This window comes from Aspergillus ruber, assembly GCF_000600275.1.
Source record: "Aspergillus ruber CBS 135680 unplaced genomic scaffold scaffold00006, whole genome shotgun sequence".
NCBI classification, from domain to species: domain Eukaryota; kingdom Fungi; phylum Ascomycota; class Eurotiomycetes; order Eurotiales; family Aspergillaceae; genus Aspergillus; species Aspergillus ruber.
The window spans coordinates 145,477-161,701 of NW_024467302.1; the positions used below are offsets into that span (position 1 = coordinate 145,477).

The 16,225-nt window shown below is 48.9% G+C and overlaps 6 protein-coding genes across 6 annotated transcripts; 3 read left to right on the forward strand and 3 right to left on the reverse strand.

Moving 5' to 3' along the window:
* Positions 1-69: 69 nt before the first annotated feature.
* EURHEDRAFT_551190 (aminoglycoside phosphotransferase family protein) lies at positions 70-1,385 on the forward strand (the record flags this gene model as incomplete). The annotated part of the gene is made up of 3 exons (XM_040787531.1): positions 70-126; positions 212-356; positions 412-1,385. 3 exons carry the CDS (start codon positions 70-72, stop codon positions 1,383-1,385), a joined length of 1,176 nt encoding a protein of 391 aa, XP_040640780.1.
* A 3,248-nt stretch (positions 1,386-4,633) lies between these two features.
* EURHEDRAFT_410132 (uncharacterized protein) lies at positions 4,634-5,085 on the forward strand. Its single transcript, XM_040781291.1, has one exon. It carries the CDS (start codon positions 4,657-4,659, stop codon positions 5,023-5,025), a length of 369 nt encoding a protein of 122 aa, XP_040640781.1. The 5' UTR covers positions 4,634-4,656; the 3' UTR covers positions 5,026-5,085.
* Positions 5,086-5,424: 339 nt separating this feature from the next.
* EURHEDRAFT_410133 (mismatch-specific DNA-glycosylase) lies at positions 5,425-6,805 on the reverse strand. The gene has a single exon (XM_040781292.1). The coding sequence runs from the start codon at positions 6,723-6,725 to the stop codon at positions 5,652-5,654; it is 1,074 nt and encodes a 357-aa protein (XP_040640782.1). The 5' UTR covers positions 6,726-6,805; the 3' UTR covers positions 5,425-5,651.
* Positions 6,806-7,716: 911 nt separating this feature from the next.
* Positions 7,717-8,259, reverse strand: EURHEDRAFT_451431 (uncharacterized protein; the record flags this gene model as incomplete). Its single annotated transcript, XM_040783951.1, has 3 exons — positions 7,717-7,767; positions 7,818-8,134; positions 8,202-8,259. The coding sequence occupies 3 exons, from the start codon at positions 8,257-8,259 to the stop codon at positions 7,717-7,719; spliced, it is 426 nt and encodes a 141-aa protein (XP_040640783.1).
* Positions 8,260-10,550: 2,291 nt separating this feature from the next.
* Positions 10,551-12,379, forward strand: EURHEDRAFT_400863 (putative NADPH oxidase (NoxA); the record flags this gene model as incomplete). Its single annotated transcript, XM_040780040.1, has 4 exons — positions 10,551-10,660; positions 10,707-10,961; positions 11,010-11,419; positions 11,475-12,379. 4 exons carry the CDS (start codon positions 10,551-10,553, stop codon positions 12,377-12,379), a joined length of 1,680 nt encoding a protein of 559 aa, XP_040640784.1.
* Positions 12,228-16,091, reverse strand: EURHEDRAFT_474268 (uncharacterized protein). Its single transcript, XM_040785379.1, has 2 exons — positions 13,605-16,091; positions 12,228-13,556 (listed from the first exon to the last, which is right to left on the reverse strand). Exons 1-2 carry the CDS (start codon positions 16,062-16,064, stop codon positions 12,552-12,554), a joined length of 3,465 nt encoding a protein of 1,154 aa, XP_040640785.1. The 5' UTR covers positions 16,065-16,091; the 3' UTR covers positions 12,228-12,551.
* Positions 16,092-16,225: the final 134 nt, after the last annotated feature.

Genomic DNA, 16,225 nt, shown 5'->3' on the forward strand with positions numbered 1-16,225 from the left:
TGATTAAATCTTTCATAAAAAAATTTGGCTTTATTATTCCTAGGAACACATTTAACACAACTGGAACCAATGGTCACCGAAGCAGTACTCATCTTAGGCTTGCTCCACTCAAGTGGCCTTAAAAAAGTACTTAATGTCAGAGTGATTGGTTGCCAGTGCATCTCTCTCTTCATATGCATGCTGTTGAAGAGCTATACAGGCAATGAGGTAGAGCACCTTTGCAAAATTCAATGCTCATACATTGAGAAAGCTACAAGCTGCCGTCAGTCAAGATCCAGAGATTGATTTGACCACACAAATGCCTATCGATTACACCGGCCGCCTGATCAGAATGCAAACTAGCAAAGAGGTCCTTGGTAAGTAAAATGAAGGAAATATTGGTTCCATAAATTGACAATCGTCCCTTGTTAGAGATATCCAGCAATGGATCTCAAAGGTCTACGAAGCTCAAGGAAGAAGAAATACGAGAATCCCTCAACCCGTCAGATACTGTGCATATATTATTTCCTCTGTCTCGAGAGGTGCTGAGACTTGTGGAAGACATCTCCAAGACTGCAGAACCTTTACCAAATTGCCTTTCTCAACGTTTGTTTGAAGTCATGCAGGCGAGCGAGGTTCTATGGAAGGCCCCATTTCCACTTCACAAGATGGTTTTCAAGTGTGCTGCGGACATTGTTGTTAAAGCGGTGCGGGATATAGATGATTACACTGAGTACACGACTTTGCAATATCTCGAGCAACATATACCAGATTGTCCGGCTCCGAGGCCTCTAGGATGCGTGCAAATGAGTGGAATATCACTTGTCTTTCTGACTCACAAGCCATCGACGTCCCTTGGAGAGGTATGGCAGGTCCTGGACAGTGACCAGAAAGCTTCGGTCAGGGATCAGTTGGAGACTATTTTGACAAAATTAAGATCGTTGCCCTATGTAGATGGGCGTCCTCTTGGAGGAGTGGCCGGTGAAGGCTGCAAAGATGCCAGAAGGCACCTTCGGCGGAGTGACAAACCAATCAAAACACTTGGTGAATTCGAGGATTTCATGTTCTCGAGTTCTCGCCCTGGCGGTTTGGTATTCGTAGAGTTGCTTCGCCAGCTTTCCCCATGCTTATCCTCTCCTCCAAATATTGTTTTTACGCACGGTGATCTTCGGCCGGATAATATTACGGTAGAGATCGTCGACCGTAATCGATGTGTCGTTACCGGCATTCTTGATTGGGAGTACAGTGGCTTTTACCCAGACTATTATGAAGCTGTTAGGTGCACCAATTGCTTGTCGTCGTGCGAGGACAACGACTGGTTTTTGTTTCTTCCTGATTGTAATTCGTCGAAACGCTATACTCATTGGTGGCTCTTAGATCAGGTGCGAGAGACTAGGAGTATGTGACACCGAAACAAGATTTAGTATCTTGCGCTTGCGAATGTATCATTACAAAATTGCTCCCCTCTTTTCCCTCAGTATTTCTCTGGCATCGCGATAGTCCTCATCATCACGGTCCAAAATAAATTCGTCTTCCAAATTGTCAAGAATGTCCAGCACATAGTCCTGACAGTCCCACTCAACCGTCTCATTGTCCACGGACACCGTCTCTGCAGTCCGTTTCACAGTTTTTACATCGGCTTTTCTGATCTGAAATCCCATGTGGCAGAAACTCGGGAAGCTGCTCTAGAAGCTCACAAGACCACTGTACACAGTGGCGCCGACATTGTCGCGTACACAGACGGCAGCTTGACAGAACAGGGAGTTGGAGCAGCAGTAGTTTCATCTCTGGGGCGCCAGGCAGTTCGCATTGGCTCCTCAGCTACCCACACGGTATATGCAGCGGAATTACGAGGCATAGAAATGGCCCTCACCCAAATATGCAATATGGGTGAACTAGCGTCCCAGCGCTCCCGAAAGGCCTATACAGCAATCATCTTTACAGACAACCAAGCGGCAATCCAAGCGTGCTCAGTCCCAGGAAGGTCTTCTGGCCAATATATCCTGCGAGAAATCACACAGACCACATCTCAGCTACAGGAACGCGGCTGGAATATACAGCTGTACTGGCTCCCTGGTCATGAAGGCATCTACGGCAATGAGTATGCTGATGCTCTTGCAAAAGAAGCTGCTAATTCTCCAGCATCCAATGGCCCCGAGGAGCTCACTCTCATGGCTAGCACCCGAAGGATCCTCCGCATAGAAGCAGCCAATGCATGGAAGACTGAATGGGCTGCTTCCACCCGCGGGAACTCCCTCCGTCGTTTATGGAAAGAACCCTCAAAAGCACAAATGCAGCTATACCAAGGCCTACGGAGAGCCGCTACATCAGTCCTCATTCAAATGCAAACTGGGAAGATTGCGCTGGCCAGTTATCTTGGTACCTTTAAGGCTGTTGAATCAACCGAATGCTCTTGCGGACGTGGCCTCCAAGATACACGCCACGTTCTCCTCCACTGTACAAACCAGGCAGGACCCCGGATGCGCCATCTTACACAAGGGTCAAGGCGGGAGCTAGATTACCGGGCCTACCTAACACGGCCAGACCTGGTACCGAAGGCAGTGCGTTTCATGCTTGAGACAGGCCTCCTAAGCCAGTTTCAGGCTTTACCAGCCACATACCGAGTCACAGCAACGGACAGGAAACAACCGGCAGTATAGCGCAGTCAAGGTTAAACGCTTGCAAAAGTAGGGACGGAAACGAGACAGTATCCAACAAGCCCATGGACCTTCGTGGCCATGGGAACAGCAGCACAAAACCAGCAGCACGGGACATACAACATGCGGAATAAGATATCAGGATATGTGTATAAAGGCGACGATGTACATAGACTACCATTACGGCGGCTTACCCGGCCGCTCCGCAGGACTTGCCGCCACTCGGCCTACAGGGCTGACAGATGCGTGTATGAATAATAATAATAAACTCCCTGGACGATGCAGCCGCAGTTTCCGAAAAAAAAAAAAAAAAAAAAAGGAAAGGGGGTGGCGGAGTTCAAATGGCCAGGAATATGGGTGAGTGCAGAATATGGGAGGGAGTTTGGCAAGAGAAAAAGATTTGGGAGGAGACGAAGTCAGAACAGTGAGGGAGGGCTCTTTTATATTGGAGGCCAGGCGGGCAGCGTTTACAGTACGGTGTATCGGGAGGCTATACCAGAAACGGCAAAACTAACTGAAACAGGGGATTCACAGGTCCTCGTTTTACAATACTAATGGTTAACCTCCGAACTCCAGTCCATCTATCCAAATGATGACCCAAAAATATGAGTGCCCGTTCCCATACTGTATGTCCAGGCACAGCCGGAAGGAGCGCCTGGTTTGTCATACTGCTCAGCATCAACGATCTCTGGCACGCAGTTACAGCACCATGCGGAGGGAGAGACTGGGGCTTTTCCAGCGGGCGAGAGCCCCGACTAATTGTATGCACGGTGTATGCGCGCACCTCTATACAGAAGTCAACGATCTGTTATGCTTCGACTTCAAACACCGAGTCACTTACACCTATTGAGCAATAAATGAGGCCAGCGATGAATGCGAGCCAGGACTAAGATAGTAATGTTTGTTTCTCTTGCTGGTGACATGGGCATAGACAGCTCCTGCCAATCATGGTTCTAAATTCATTCTTATGTCGCCCCACTGCTGCACTTCGTGTCCCGCATAAGGCTGAGCATCTGCTGAAATCACGCGGGCGTAGAGTGTCATTCCCAACCCGCAATTCCCGTTCCCAACCCTTCCCATCCCGCATAGGGTAGGGAATTGGGACCAATCCTCAATTTCCGCAGTGGGAAAGGGGAAGATTGGGATTTCCCGCAGTTCCCGTTTACTCCCCTAGGGAAGGGTCGGGTTGGGAAATGTGGGAAATGAGAATAACTCATGTTCCCGAACTTCCCATTACATACTATTACAATACTTAATTTAACCATGGTCAGAATACAATACTTAGATGAGTTCCTCGTGCGGGGCTGATTTTTGATTGGTTGGCCGTGGTTATGTAATTATCCGGGGGAACCTCTTCAAGCTACAAGGAAACCTCAACCATCGAGTTAGGAGGCTACTATCAGCTCAGTAAATATTCATTAACGTTGCCAATGATTCTTATTTTAGATTATCAAGTGTTGAGTTCAAGATTCAATTATTATTCTTGACATAGTCACTGTTAGAACATGCCCTTGATGAACTTTTTTGGGCCATATCTATAGGTTGTGCAGTAACCTTGTCCAAGATATATGTATATATCGTTGTGACGGAGCCGTAATTTCCTGTATCAAGTATTTTTGATTTTTCACTGCAGCACCTGCCACCAAAAAACGATTTAAAAAATATCAGTAAATAGAGAGGAGCCCACTTTATTTTATATATATATTTTTTCAGGACAAGAGGATCGCTGATCATAGATATAACGCGGTGGTGTATTTGCATCGAAACCACAAGGCTACAATAAGGCAGGCGGGTTGGGAGTAATGGGAACGGGAAATTCCCACATCCCAATTCTAACTGTGGTTAGCTTAGTGCATCCATAAATGGCTAGCGCCTCGATCTTTGGGAATTATGGGAAATTCCCGACCTTTCCCGGCGGGAGGTGACACGCGGGTTGGGACTAAGATGTCCGTTTCTCTACCCTACCCGACCCGAATGCAACTTAATCTACACATTGGGTTGAATTGGCAAACACCACATCATGATTGCCTGCCTACCTGCAGGACAATATGGAACCACATCAGTGTTAGAGCCCGCAGTGCCAATAACTAGCTATAACACAAGAGATTTCGTTGAAGAAGGAAGAATGTCCGACCGGACAGCTAACATACATGTGTACGCCGTGCAGCTCCCATTACTGATCATACCGCTTATGCGACAGGCGCAGCCTGTGACAACAAGGGAGCAGCTTAGGTTGGAGACTAGAGCATTGTGCTTTGAAATGGAGGCAGCCAGTCTGATATTGGACTTTCCCTGCATTGTCATCTGCGGCGTTTATGTGACGGCTCAGCACAGCGCCGTTGTTGACAAACATCATCAACATGGTAAACGATGCCATGCGAGCAATTAAGATAAACGGCTGCTTAGCGAGACCACACAACCTCTATAAACCTCTTTATCTAGATAAGCCTTTCTCTTTCCTTTTCTTCTTCAGATATGGCTACCAGTTAGTTTATATATGAATATCATTCGTTTTATCTACTTGCTACCGAGCCCGTGACAGCCTGCCGGCGACGAGCTATCTAGTGTGTGCGAGGGTTTTAAAGCGATGCTCAGTGAATGCTCTACCCCAAACAGGCCAAAATAGTCAAACATGCTATACAGCTAGCGAGCGTCCATGCTCCGCGACACAGTACTTGATAGAGTAATGTATATCAAAAGTCGACACAAGTAGAAAAGAAAAGAATAATGAGTTCTCACGGACTTACAATGAATAGTAAGTATTTGAATAGTATGAGACAACAGACAAAGCACGGTTGCAAGGAAGGAATACGATGCTATCTTAGGCTACTCAACCCTCTGCTCAGTCCCCTACTCAGTGATCAGCCCAGGCTGCTCAGGGCATGCTCAGGTCTATGCAGTGAGCAGAAAGCGGCGAGGGGTGAGCACTAAAACGGAAAGGGAAAGCCTTCGAGCTGTCCAGAAAAACAAGTACGTATGTCTATAGAACCATAGTCTAGACATGTCTATGTAAGTCTAGTCCGTACTATACAACCCGCAACCCTTCTCTTCAGAAGCCCGCTCTTCCCTCCTCTTAACAACCCACCCCCCAAGCTGGTCCCAAACAGCCCTCTTCTCCCCAATGCTCATCCCAGCAGCCAACCCACTCGTTGTCGTAGCCACAAACACCCTCGCCCCACCCCACCCCTCACAAACTCCCATATTCTCCTCTACACCCTGCCAACCATACTTAAACTCCTCCTTCTTTATCCCCCGTCCATGTCGTACCCTCCACACAGCCTCCCAGATACTCTTGCCAACCAAACAAACAACTTCGGGCTTTTTCGTGGCAACCTTGACTTCGAGAACGGGCACACCAGCGTCCATTTCCGCTTTACTCAACATACTCGCATCCCTAGTTGGTCGTTCAACGATATTCGTATTCCCAATGTTGTACAATTCTGGTAACCGGTAGGTGTCGGATGGTGGATGCCGGATATCCGTTATCCGGGACCAGTGCAGGAGTTTCCAGAAGAGGTTCGAGGGATGGGCGTAGGCGTGGCCCGTCGTGCCGGTTAAGATGCCCGGGTTTACGCCCACGAGGAGGAGGGTTAGGTTAAGCGGGATTGTGTCGCGGAGGAGGGAGTGTGAGACGGGTGCTTGGGAGGGGGTGCGGGAGCCGCGGCCGCGTTTGGTTGGCTTTGTCGCTGTTGCTTTTGCGGTGGTCGTGGATCGGGCACGGGTGTTCGGGGATGACTGTGGCGATTGTGTCTGTAGTAGAGAAGCTGAGCGCGAGCGAGTTATTCGTACAGGAGACTCAGATTCCTCCGGAGTGGGAGTCGCTGTGGCAAGTCCTTTTCTTCGCTTCGACCGCGACGAACCATGATCAATAGGCAGATCACCTTCGGAACATTCTTGCGACGATGAATCCCGTTTCAGGGTGTCCTTCGCAGTCTCTTTCGCGAGACTCAAGCCACTCGATGCAACGACATTCTTCGTATTGTGAAAGTATTGACTTAATCGGCCGTTAAAACTGGTTATTTTATTCACAGGGACATCATTGTCACCGTATTCTGCATTCCCGCGACTGTTTCGAGCGCCAACTGTCATTTGTTGCGAGATGTGTGGTGTGGCAAGTGTAGGAAATGTAGTAAGAGATGGAGGACGGTTTTGGCATTCGCCGTCGCCGGTGTCGGTGGCGAGTTACTATATCGGGTATAGTACAGCGTCTTATCGAATTTCTGCTTTGTAGCATAAAAATTGAATCATGAACTTTCGCTGAGATCGCCAGCATGGATGGTCTCTTTTTCCCTGCTGCAGGGTCTAGATCCGGCTCTCGTATGATTGAAGTAGATATGCACAGAGTACGAATATGAAGAAGATTGCGAGGTTCTTCTTAATTCTCGCTATTACACCCTCCTATCGATACTGCAGCAGAAGCTTAGACCCCATATGTCACAACAATGCTTACCCACATTGTGTACCTGATGGTAACTTAAGTGACCTTTTCGGCAAACAGTGTCGGCGGATACGTTCGCGTTGAGTATGGGAATACTTTCAAACACTATCCATTACCAATTAGACCCTCACACCCATGCCTCGACACACTTCGACATGGTGGCATATAAAACACCCTTCGGCACCAAAGTAAACGCTATATGAACCCTACCAGTGAAGTGATGAAGTTAGAATTCCAAGTCGGATAATCAGGATACCTTAGGGTGCTAGCCAGCGCCCTAAGATTATGTGAGTTCGGTTAATGTCTAGCATATAGCACGAACTTTCTACTCTGTGGCGCATTGTGACGAAGGAATCTAATAATAGTGTACTGGATTTGTGATGGATGGATGGACGAGACGATTGGTTTTACTGACATTTTTTTGGCCACGATATAGCATATGGCAGCCAAACGCATGGTAGTCTAGTGGGATATGTGCCTGCCTCGAATGGTATAATCATTGAAATTGCTACAGCTGGTCTGTTGCTGTAAATCTCGTCGAACCGATGGAAAATGAAATCTCTGAAGATGGGTATCTAACGCCTGGTATCGTAATTCATGTAAAACCATATATCATTGACATCTGGGTGTGCAAATCAACTACTATACCGCAACAATTTTCCTCGGCAGCGTCCACGGCTCAGCGCACACAATCTATCCAAGTCAGAATCACCCATTCATAAGGAGAAAGAGCAAATACATACCTCCCCCTCCGTATAGGCCCAGAAATAAACCCCCATCCCCACCAAATAATAAAGTGCCGGATGCGTCCCCTGATAAAGCAGCGCCGCGAACATCGCACTCAACGGATAAACAACAAGTCTCGTCTCAATACTGCGGTGCGGAAATGTCCCCGCGACACACTTCAATGGCCATTCCCATGCTAGTCCCACGAGGCCCATGAGCAGGTTGAGGATTTGGAGGATCGGGGCGGGTTTTACGGCGCCGTTGAGGTTTTTCGTCACAAAGTCCCAGAGGATCTTGGGCCAGATGAAGCCTTCGATTGCACTGCCTATTTGGACTGGAAAGGACAATGGGTTAGTATGTGATGGTGTTCGCGATTGCGAATTTTATGGATGTGGACGTACAGGCTGCTGCTGTGAGGATGATCAGTCGTGCCCAGTGGTTTTTGATAAGCCTGCCCATCGCAAATGTGTTTGGGGATAAAGGATATCGGGAATAGATAGTAACGGTTTGAATATTCGTTCGTCCGGCGAAGTGTTGCGAAGTCGATTACTGTCTTTTGTAATGTAGAGGTGTCCTCCAGTCCCAGCTGGAATCAAGCGTGAGTCCCTCGGAAACCAGATTCATAAGTCGAGTATTATAGCAAATAGTCATACGAAAAAAGTGTCATACAAAAGTATAGTTGAGCGGCATAATAATATAAGAACAGGAAGGGAAAAAAGAACGAGGGGGAATCACGATAAAAACACCCGACTCCTCACCATGCACATCTGCAACGGCGCTGAGGATTTCACTTCGAACCGCTCTACGCACCAATCACCTTTACCGCGCAGACCGGGATACAGATATATTTCTTTTCTTAGTTTCTTCACAACAAAAGCACTTGAGCCCAGCGATTGGTTCTTAGTCGCCGGGGCGAGCGCACGGGTGAGGGAGAAAGCAAGCGATTCGGACGCATGCTGTATATAATGCGTCTATCAGTTCTTTTCTATGGACCAGGCTGGCTGGCCGGACGAATGAGGGGTGCTACAGCGACTCGACTAGGCGTGATCGACCAGGAGTGATGCAGGAAGACTTTCGGGGACGGGCCTAGCGGACGAGCCTGGGGATTACCATTGGAAGTCGGCTTTTCTTTTTATTTTTATGTCTGTCTTCCCCCTCCGGACCGCTATGGTAACAAAATATGTCGTGAAGCGGCCGAATAGTGATCCAGAGCATCCGAAGATATATCCGATTTGACCGTCTTTCAAGATAATATCCACGGCGGACGTGTGACGACAATTCCAACTGAGTTTAGCTCTTCAGACCCTCCGTGACTAAGTGTGACGATACGTCTGTCTTGCAGGACCGCCGAGCCAAATAGCCAATGTTCCACGTTCTCGCACTCATTCGGCCGACCATGTCGCAGTTAAATCATGAAACCTCGGAAATTGAGAGCAAAATATAAACAAGGAATGCTTGATATAATGCTATGTTGGCAATACATGGGATACCTTGTTAATTGGCAATGGCCACGCTAAACAAGCAGGCATTTTGTACTCCGTCCGGAAGAAAATACACATCCCGCTATGGGCTACTATTGGCCAATGCTGTGTGATGGGACTGGCGCTTGCAGAATGAACATAATTGGCCGAAGACAGAGTCAATGCACGCGCAAATCACGACTCGGCCATTTAACGTGCGTATCCTTTGATGCGCTGAATGGGTATGGATTTGCCAAGCAGAATGACGGCCGGAGATGGATTCAGAAGGGTCAAATACGCCGGAACCACATGGTCTTATGTTTTGGGGTTGCCGGGATATGGGAACTTGAGAAAATGTCAGTCTGGGAACTACCTGTTGGCGGCCTCGCAAAGTCAGAAGAGGCGAGACTATCAATACGGGGGCTGTCAATGCTGGCCCGATCAAGTAGCGCATCGGAAACAGACCACTCCCCTTAAAGGTAGCAGGCCATGATCTCGTCTATTGATCCGGCTAGGACATCATACGATAGCAATACTCTGTACTTGGCCCGAGAATACGAAGAGCAATATCCACAAGGCCAGCAGGAACAACTTTATACGCCCAGGGCACACCGCCAGCCAGTCAATCCAACGATGTGTAATTCCTGCCCACAGTGGACGTTGGCGCTGTAAATAGCAGATCCCCCCTCATAGTCGCCCTGACCCCCTGCAGCCATAACCATATTGCCGGGGACGCTCGAGAACCTCACTTCTTTCATCTACTTCCTCATTCGGTTCTTTTTTTCTCTACTGACGTATTGTGCTTTGCTCTGGTTTCTTTGATGATGGCTTGACCTCCGCGATGAGCAATTCTAGTCAACTCATCAAATCGGTCCCGGATGTCGACTGACTTGCCAATTTTTTTCTACTGATAAAAGGCCAGGAAATATTGCATATGCATTTGCAAAATAAGATTAGGCACGCGAATTACAATCAAAGGAGAAGAGAAGAATCGACCAGAAGCTACCTACGTTTCCCAACAGCTATTTCCGGCAGTTGGCGTCCGTTCTTGGTGAAGGCGACGGCCTTCGTTGTACGATAATATCGATTCAACAATTATCTTTTTCTTACGATTATTTTGTGGGTGTCGGGTCGGAGACGAAACTCTCTGTGTCTGGAACGACATAACAAGCACGATATCCAAACATCTCACGGACCAACTAATACGATAATTACTGTTATCATCGCCGGTCGATGATCGATCTCTTTTTTGTCGCATAAGATACCCAACATTACATCTTCCTCGTTATCATGGCTGTCACCACGGAACAGCCCTTCTGGGGTACTCACTTTACTTCCGCTAAAATACTATTCTATTCCCTTTTCTGGAGTGTACATATTGCTCTCTTCGCCGCCGGATGGTGCGTCAACCTCTTTCCAGTATTAGCAATGGCTAATAAGTTTTAGGCACATTCAAGCGTCAGACTCGAGGCTATCTGCTCTCAACACATTACAGTACTCTGTCTGGATATCGAGAGGCTCAGCTCTCGTGCTCTCACTCGATGCAACGCTGATAATGCTGCCCATGTGTCGGAACATCCTGAAACACATTAGGCCTCGAATTCGATGGATGCCGCTTGACGAAACAATATGGTTCCATCGGCAAGTGGCGTATGCCATGTTGTTGTTCACTGTTATCCATGTTGCGGCTCACTATGTCAAGTGAGTCCCTACCGTCATATAGGATATGCTGGTATCTGACAATAGCAGCTTCTTCCACGTCGAGAAACATCAGATTCGACCTGAATCGGCAGTCGAGATCCATTTCACCCAAGCAGGGGGAATAACCGGCCATGTCATGCTGATATGCATGATGCTAATGTATACGACTGCGCATCATAAGATTCGGCAACAGTCCTTCGAAACATTCTGGTATATGCATCACCTATTCGTTCCGTTCCTGCTCGCTCTATATACGCATGCCACTGGTTGTTTCGTACGGGATACAACAAACCCAATATCGCCATTCGCAGGTCAAAAGTTCTGGAACCACTGTCTAGGTTATGAAGGCTGGAGGTGGGAACTTGTCGGAGGAGGCATCTACCTCATAGAAAGATTCTACCGCGAGATCCGCTCCAGACGAGAAACCGAGATCACCAAAGTAATCCGCCATCCATACGGTAAGTTCCCTCCCCCAATCTCCCAATTTCTAAGCCACGGTTCTGATCGGTATAGACGCAATGGAAATCCAATTTCGCAAACCAAGCATGAACTACAAAGCCGGCCAATGGCTCTTCCTCCAGGTCCCCGAAGTCTCCTCCACCCAATGGCACCCTTTCACCATCACCTCCTGCCCGTTCGACCCCTACATTAGTGTGCACATCCGGCAAGTCGGCGATTTCACGCGCAGCCTAGGAGACGCACTCGGTTGCGGTCCCGCGCAGGCAAAAGATCTCGAGGGTCTCGATCCAATGGGCATGTACGAAGTGGCCCTCCAAAACGGACAGATGATGCCGAAACTGCGCATCGATGGACCCTACGGAGCGCCTGCGGAGGATGTATTCGAGAATGAAATCGCCGTGCTTATCGGTACCGGGATCGGTGTTACGCCGTGGGCGTCCATATTGAAGAATATCTGGCACTTGAGATCAGCACCAAATCCACCCCGCCGCCTCCGCCGTGTCGAATTCATCTGGGTCTGCAAAGACACCTCCTCCTTCGAATGGTTCCAAGCGCTCCTCTCCTCGCTTGAATCCCAATCTGCCACCGCAGCCGCATCCCAAGGAAGCGCCGAATTCCTCCGCATCCACACATACCTAACACAACACCTCGACGACGACACCACCGCAAACATCTACCTGAACTCCGTAGGTCAAGGCCTCGACCCTCTCACTGAGTTACGGAGTCGGACGAATTTCGGACGTCCTGATTTTGAACGACTGTTTACTGCGATGAGGGATGGAATTGTTGATCAGACGTATATGTCTGGGCTGAGTGGGAGTGCGAAGGGTCGTGGGGGTTCGGCGGATATTGGGGTTTATTTTTGTGGACCGAATATGGCGGCTAGGGAGATTCGTGAGGCAGCGAGGGGATGTTCGAGTAGGGAGGTTAAGTTCAAGTTTTGGAAGGAGCACTTTTAGCTGTTTGCTTGCCTGCCTTCTGGGTTTGGTTGATTTGTTATTATGAAAGACGAATTCTATTGTTTGTTTAGGAATTTTTGCTGGTTTATCTTGTATGTTACGTATTGTGGATGTCAATAAAGCGATACCACGACAGTAGAATGAACTCAGAGCCCTAGAAAGGATTGCGGGTTCACATCTGCATCTCATCACTCTCAGCATCCTCCGGCATATCAATCGGCAGGTTACCACCCTCCTCCCTCCAGACAACAATCTCATCCAATACACCCTCAATATCAACATGAACCCTTAACTCCTTCTCCACAAAAACATTCCAAACCCTCCTCAACTCCTCGAATCCCATTCCTTCTTCTTTCACCTTAACCTTGCCACTCGTATCTGCATTCCCATGGCGCTGTTTAACAACATCAGCCCGAAGATGCGTAAACGCCAACATAACCAACTCCTTCGACCAGGGACATGCGCGGACGGCGCGGTAGAAGATTGCTTTTGCGCGGTTGACGTTACCCCGCGAGAGTTCGAATAGGATGTATAGTTTCCAGAGGGTGAGGTTTGAGTGTGCCCCTATGCTACTTGTGTTGGTGGGACGGTCAGGGTACGAAGAGTCTGGGGTTGGATCAGCGAGTGCTTTTTCGAATGCTGCACGGACCGAGTGCAGTGTTGAGCCTGCGTAGACGGGGCGGTTGAGTTCGGTATAGATGGAGAATAGATGCGATGTTATTGGAATTTGAGTGTTCAGAATGTTGTTGTGTTTAGCTGCCTGGGTGGTCGCAGTGGTGGTGATATCGCGGATGACACCGCGGACGCGTTCTTCGATGCGGTTGCGGGATTCGTTCCAAGCAAATAGGGAGAGGAAGATTGTGTTGTGCGGGTGGAGGGCTATGCTTTCTGTTAGGAGGGCGCGGATATGTGCGGGTTTATAGGCGTTGCCTTGGCTGATGTGGTGGTAGAGGAGTTTTGCGCGGGATTGGTGGAGGAGTTCAGTCGTGAAGGATTTGAATGAGTCGTGGGCTGGGAGAGTGCTGAGCCTTGTGAAAGCGGCGCTATAGGGCTCGAGAGATTTCTCCAGATTCAGTGCATGGGTTAGGTATGATAGGATAGCTGAGCAGTCTGTGTAGGCTACATAGACGCTTGCTTTCCGAGCAGCGAGTGCGTGTTCTTGGGAGTCCGACAGAAACTGGGAATAATCAGAATGCATCCCTGATGGTGACTGGGGTTGACTTACACTGTGCATTTTCAGCAGGTTTGTCGCGCCAAATGTTGGCTGTGAAGCCTCTGCTAGCAACTTCAAATCAACGTTCTGCTGAGGAAGAGCAAGCAGAAGGTGAGAAGCGCGAGCAATATCACGAGGTTCTAGGCATTCCCAGAACCATGTCCGCCATAGGAGGCCATTGTCAATTCTCTCCTGATCCGAAAAGCTCTTGCTCATAGAGAGGGTGGTCGCCCAAACGTGTTCCGCAGTCGAAGTGTTTCCAGATCGGCACTCCATGAGTGCGTATGCGTTATATAGATGTAAGTTTGAGGATCTCTTCTTCAAGAGCGATTTCGCGAATTTCTTGGCTTCTTTGATGTTGCATGCAAATTCTAAAGCGAGTGCATATTCAGCCAGGTCATCCTTTGCGGGATTCGCCTCAACTAAAAGTCGAAGGGCTCTGCGGACCCATTCTGGGTCAACGTCGGACTGCGTGTTCACAGCGGCCTTAACCCATGAGTCGAACAAGGAAAACCAAGTTTTCTGGTTCCCAAAGAGAGTGTCAACCGTCTGGATAAAGTTTGTATGCGGGAAGGATAATGGTGCGGCCGTAGAGTTGTCCGTGTTGGTCTCTCTGGGGAACCAGTCCTCAAGTCCAAGTTCCGCGCTGCTCATGAACTCGTTTCGCAGAAAGTTGTCACCGGCCCAACGCTTTGTTGTCTGCATGTTGCTTGGTGATATTAAGGGGGGGAGGTGGCAGAAGTATAGGAAACTATCAAGCAATACCTCTGCGAGATTCGGTGCAGTTGGATTCCAGAATATCGATAGAACCTCCCAGAGGTCGGAGGGGATGATCACACGATAGGGATCGTCGTCCTCCAGTTCATCCAAACTACGTGCTGGTAGCCGGGCATTCGCAGTCCGTTCTCTTTCGGATGCTATCCATGACCTGAACACTGATTTTCGAGAAATCGGTTGTGTCGTCGAGAGTCCTTTTGGATCCATAGCAGCGCTGCTCCCGCTCTTCCAGCCTTTGGCACCGGGTTCACCGATTCGAGCAACTTCCGATTCCCAAAATTCCATGAATTCCGGCAGCACCTTCTCTCGGTCAGTTTGCAACGTGTACCCTCCCGGTCGGAAGAAGGTCAATTCAAGAATCCCCTGCCAGAGTCCGACTGCATGCTCTGCGAATCCAGACTCCCGCATGAACAGCGTCATGCGTAGGAACAGATAGTTCTGAACATACGCCTTTTCAGGGCCATTAGGACTGGATTGGTTCAGTTTCAGACACTCGATAAAAGTGGCTAAACACCGTTCATAGGTGAAGTCTAAAAATTGTGTTTGGCGAAAGTCGAGATATCTAACCCAGAGGCTGATGAATTGAGAGTTTGCCTTCAGCGTAGTTTGCCATCGCTGCAAAAGCTTCTTGGTGTCCCACAATTTTGCGCCCTCTTCCAGCAGACCTAGTAAGAGACGCTCCCTGCCAGGGTGTTGTCCAATTTGTTTCAGTGCCTTTTCGTATATCGACATTTTGATGTCTGCCAACCCTGTTCGCTCTGCATAGGTTAGAGGACGAGATTCCTCAGCACCAGAAAGAACCGCTGTTTGATGGTCAATTAACCGGAGCCATGCACCGACATCCGTAGGGTTCCCTTGAGTCCTCCGCGTCAGATCCGCATTGGTCTGCTTGATTTCCTCATTCAGATCCACCCTGAACCCTTCGTTCTCGGAGTCCGTATCCGACACTGCTTCCAGGTCGCTGGCGATATGCTCCTCGGGCTTGGCTTTACCGTGTATCGAACGGTATGCGAATTTGTCATCGTCAGAATCCAGTTCCTTTAAATGATCCCTATCCCCTCGATAGGATGAAATGTTGAGAGACAGGTAGTCTTGCTCGTCTGCGGTAGACTCCGAAATCGGCTGTGGTCGCACCCGAAGAAGCTTGCCTTTCTGCTTTCTTAATCCCGAGAGTATATTCTTTGACTTCAGCTTTCCCGAGTCTGCGAATTCGGCGGTCGTCCTAATCACCAATGCGCCTCCCTCCGATGTATCACGATCAATTCTGTGATTTCGGGGGAGACCAAGCACGCCTCCTCGACCAAACCGTCGATATGCCGGCACATTGTATCGATGTATGGTGCCATATATAAGGTTGTATCTGTCGCCTTTGCGATCAATCACGAACAGATCGGTATCCTCATCCTTAGTCTCCTTCACGACGGGTTTAGAATCGGTTCGACTCTCGGATGCGACCTCTCCGCGATGGCTATGCCTCCCGTGAGAATGGCGATGTTCTCTTCGTTCTTTACGATGCTCCCTTGACCTCGACCGATCACGATGGCTTCTACGCCTCGAGGAATGATGCCGGGACCTTTCATCTCGCCGTGCGGACTCGCGACTGCGTTCGGAGGGCCGATCAGTTTCCGGCGGCGGAGGTTGGGGGAATTTAAAGCTGGAAAAACGAGGGACGGGCTTCTTGTCCTGGGAATCCATAAGTGGCTGAAGGTCTGACTGAATTTTGCAAAGACATATACTCACCTGGCCAGAATCCATACTGCCATCGCGGGCAAATCGGAGAGAACGCGGTGATGTCGTTCGCTGGCTGGAAAAACTCCGCTCCGAAGCTCTTTTTGGTTGGAGGAGAAAAAAAAAGT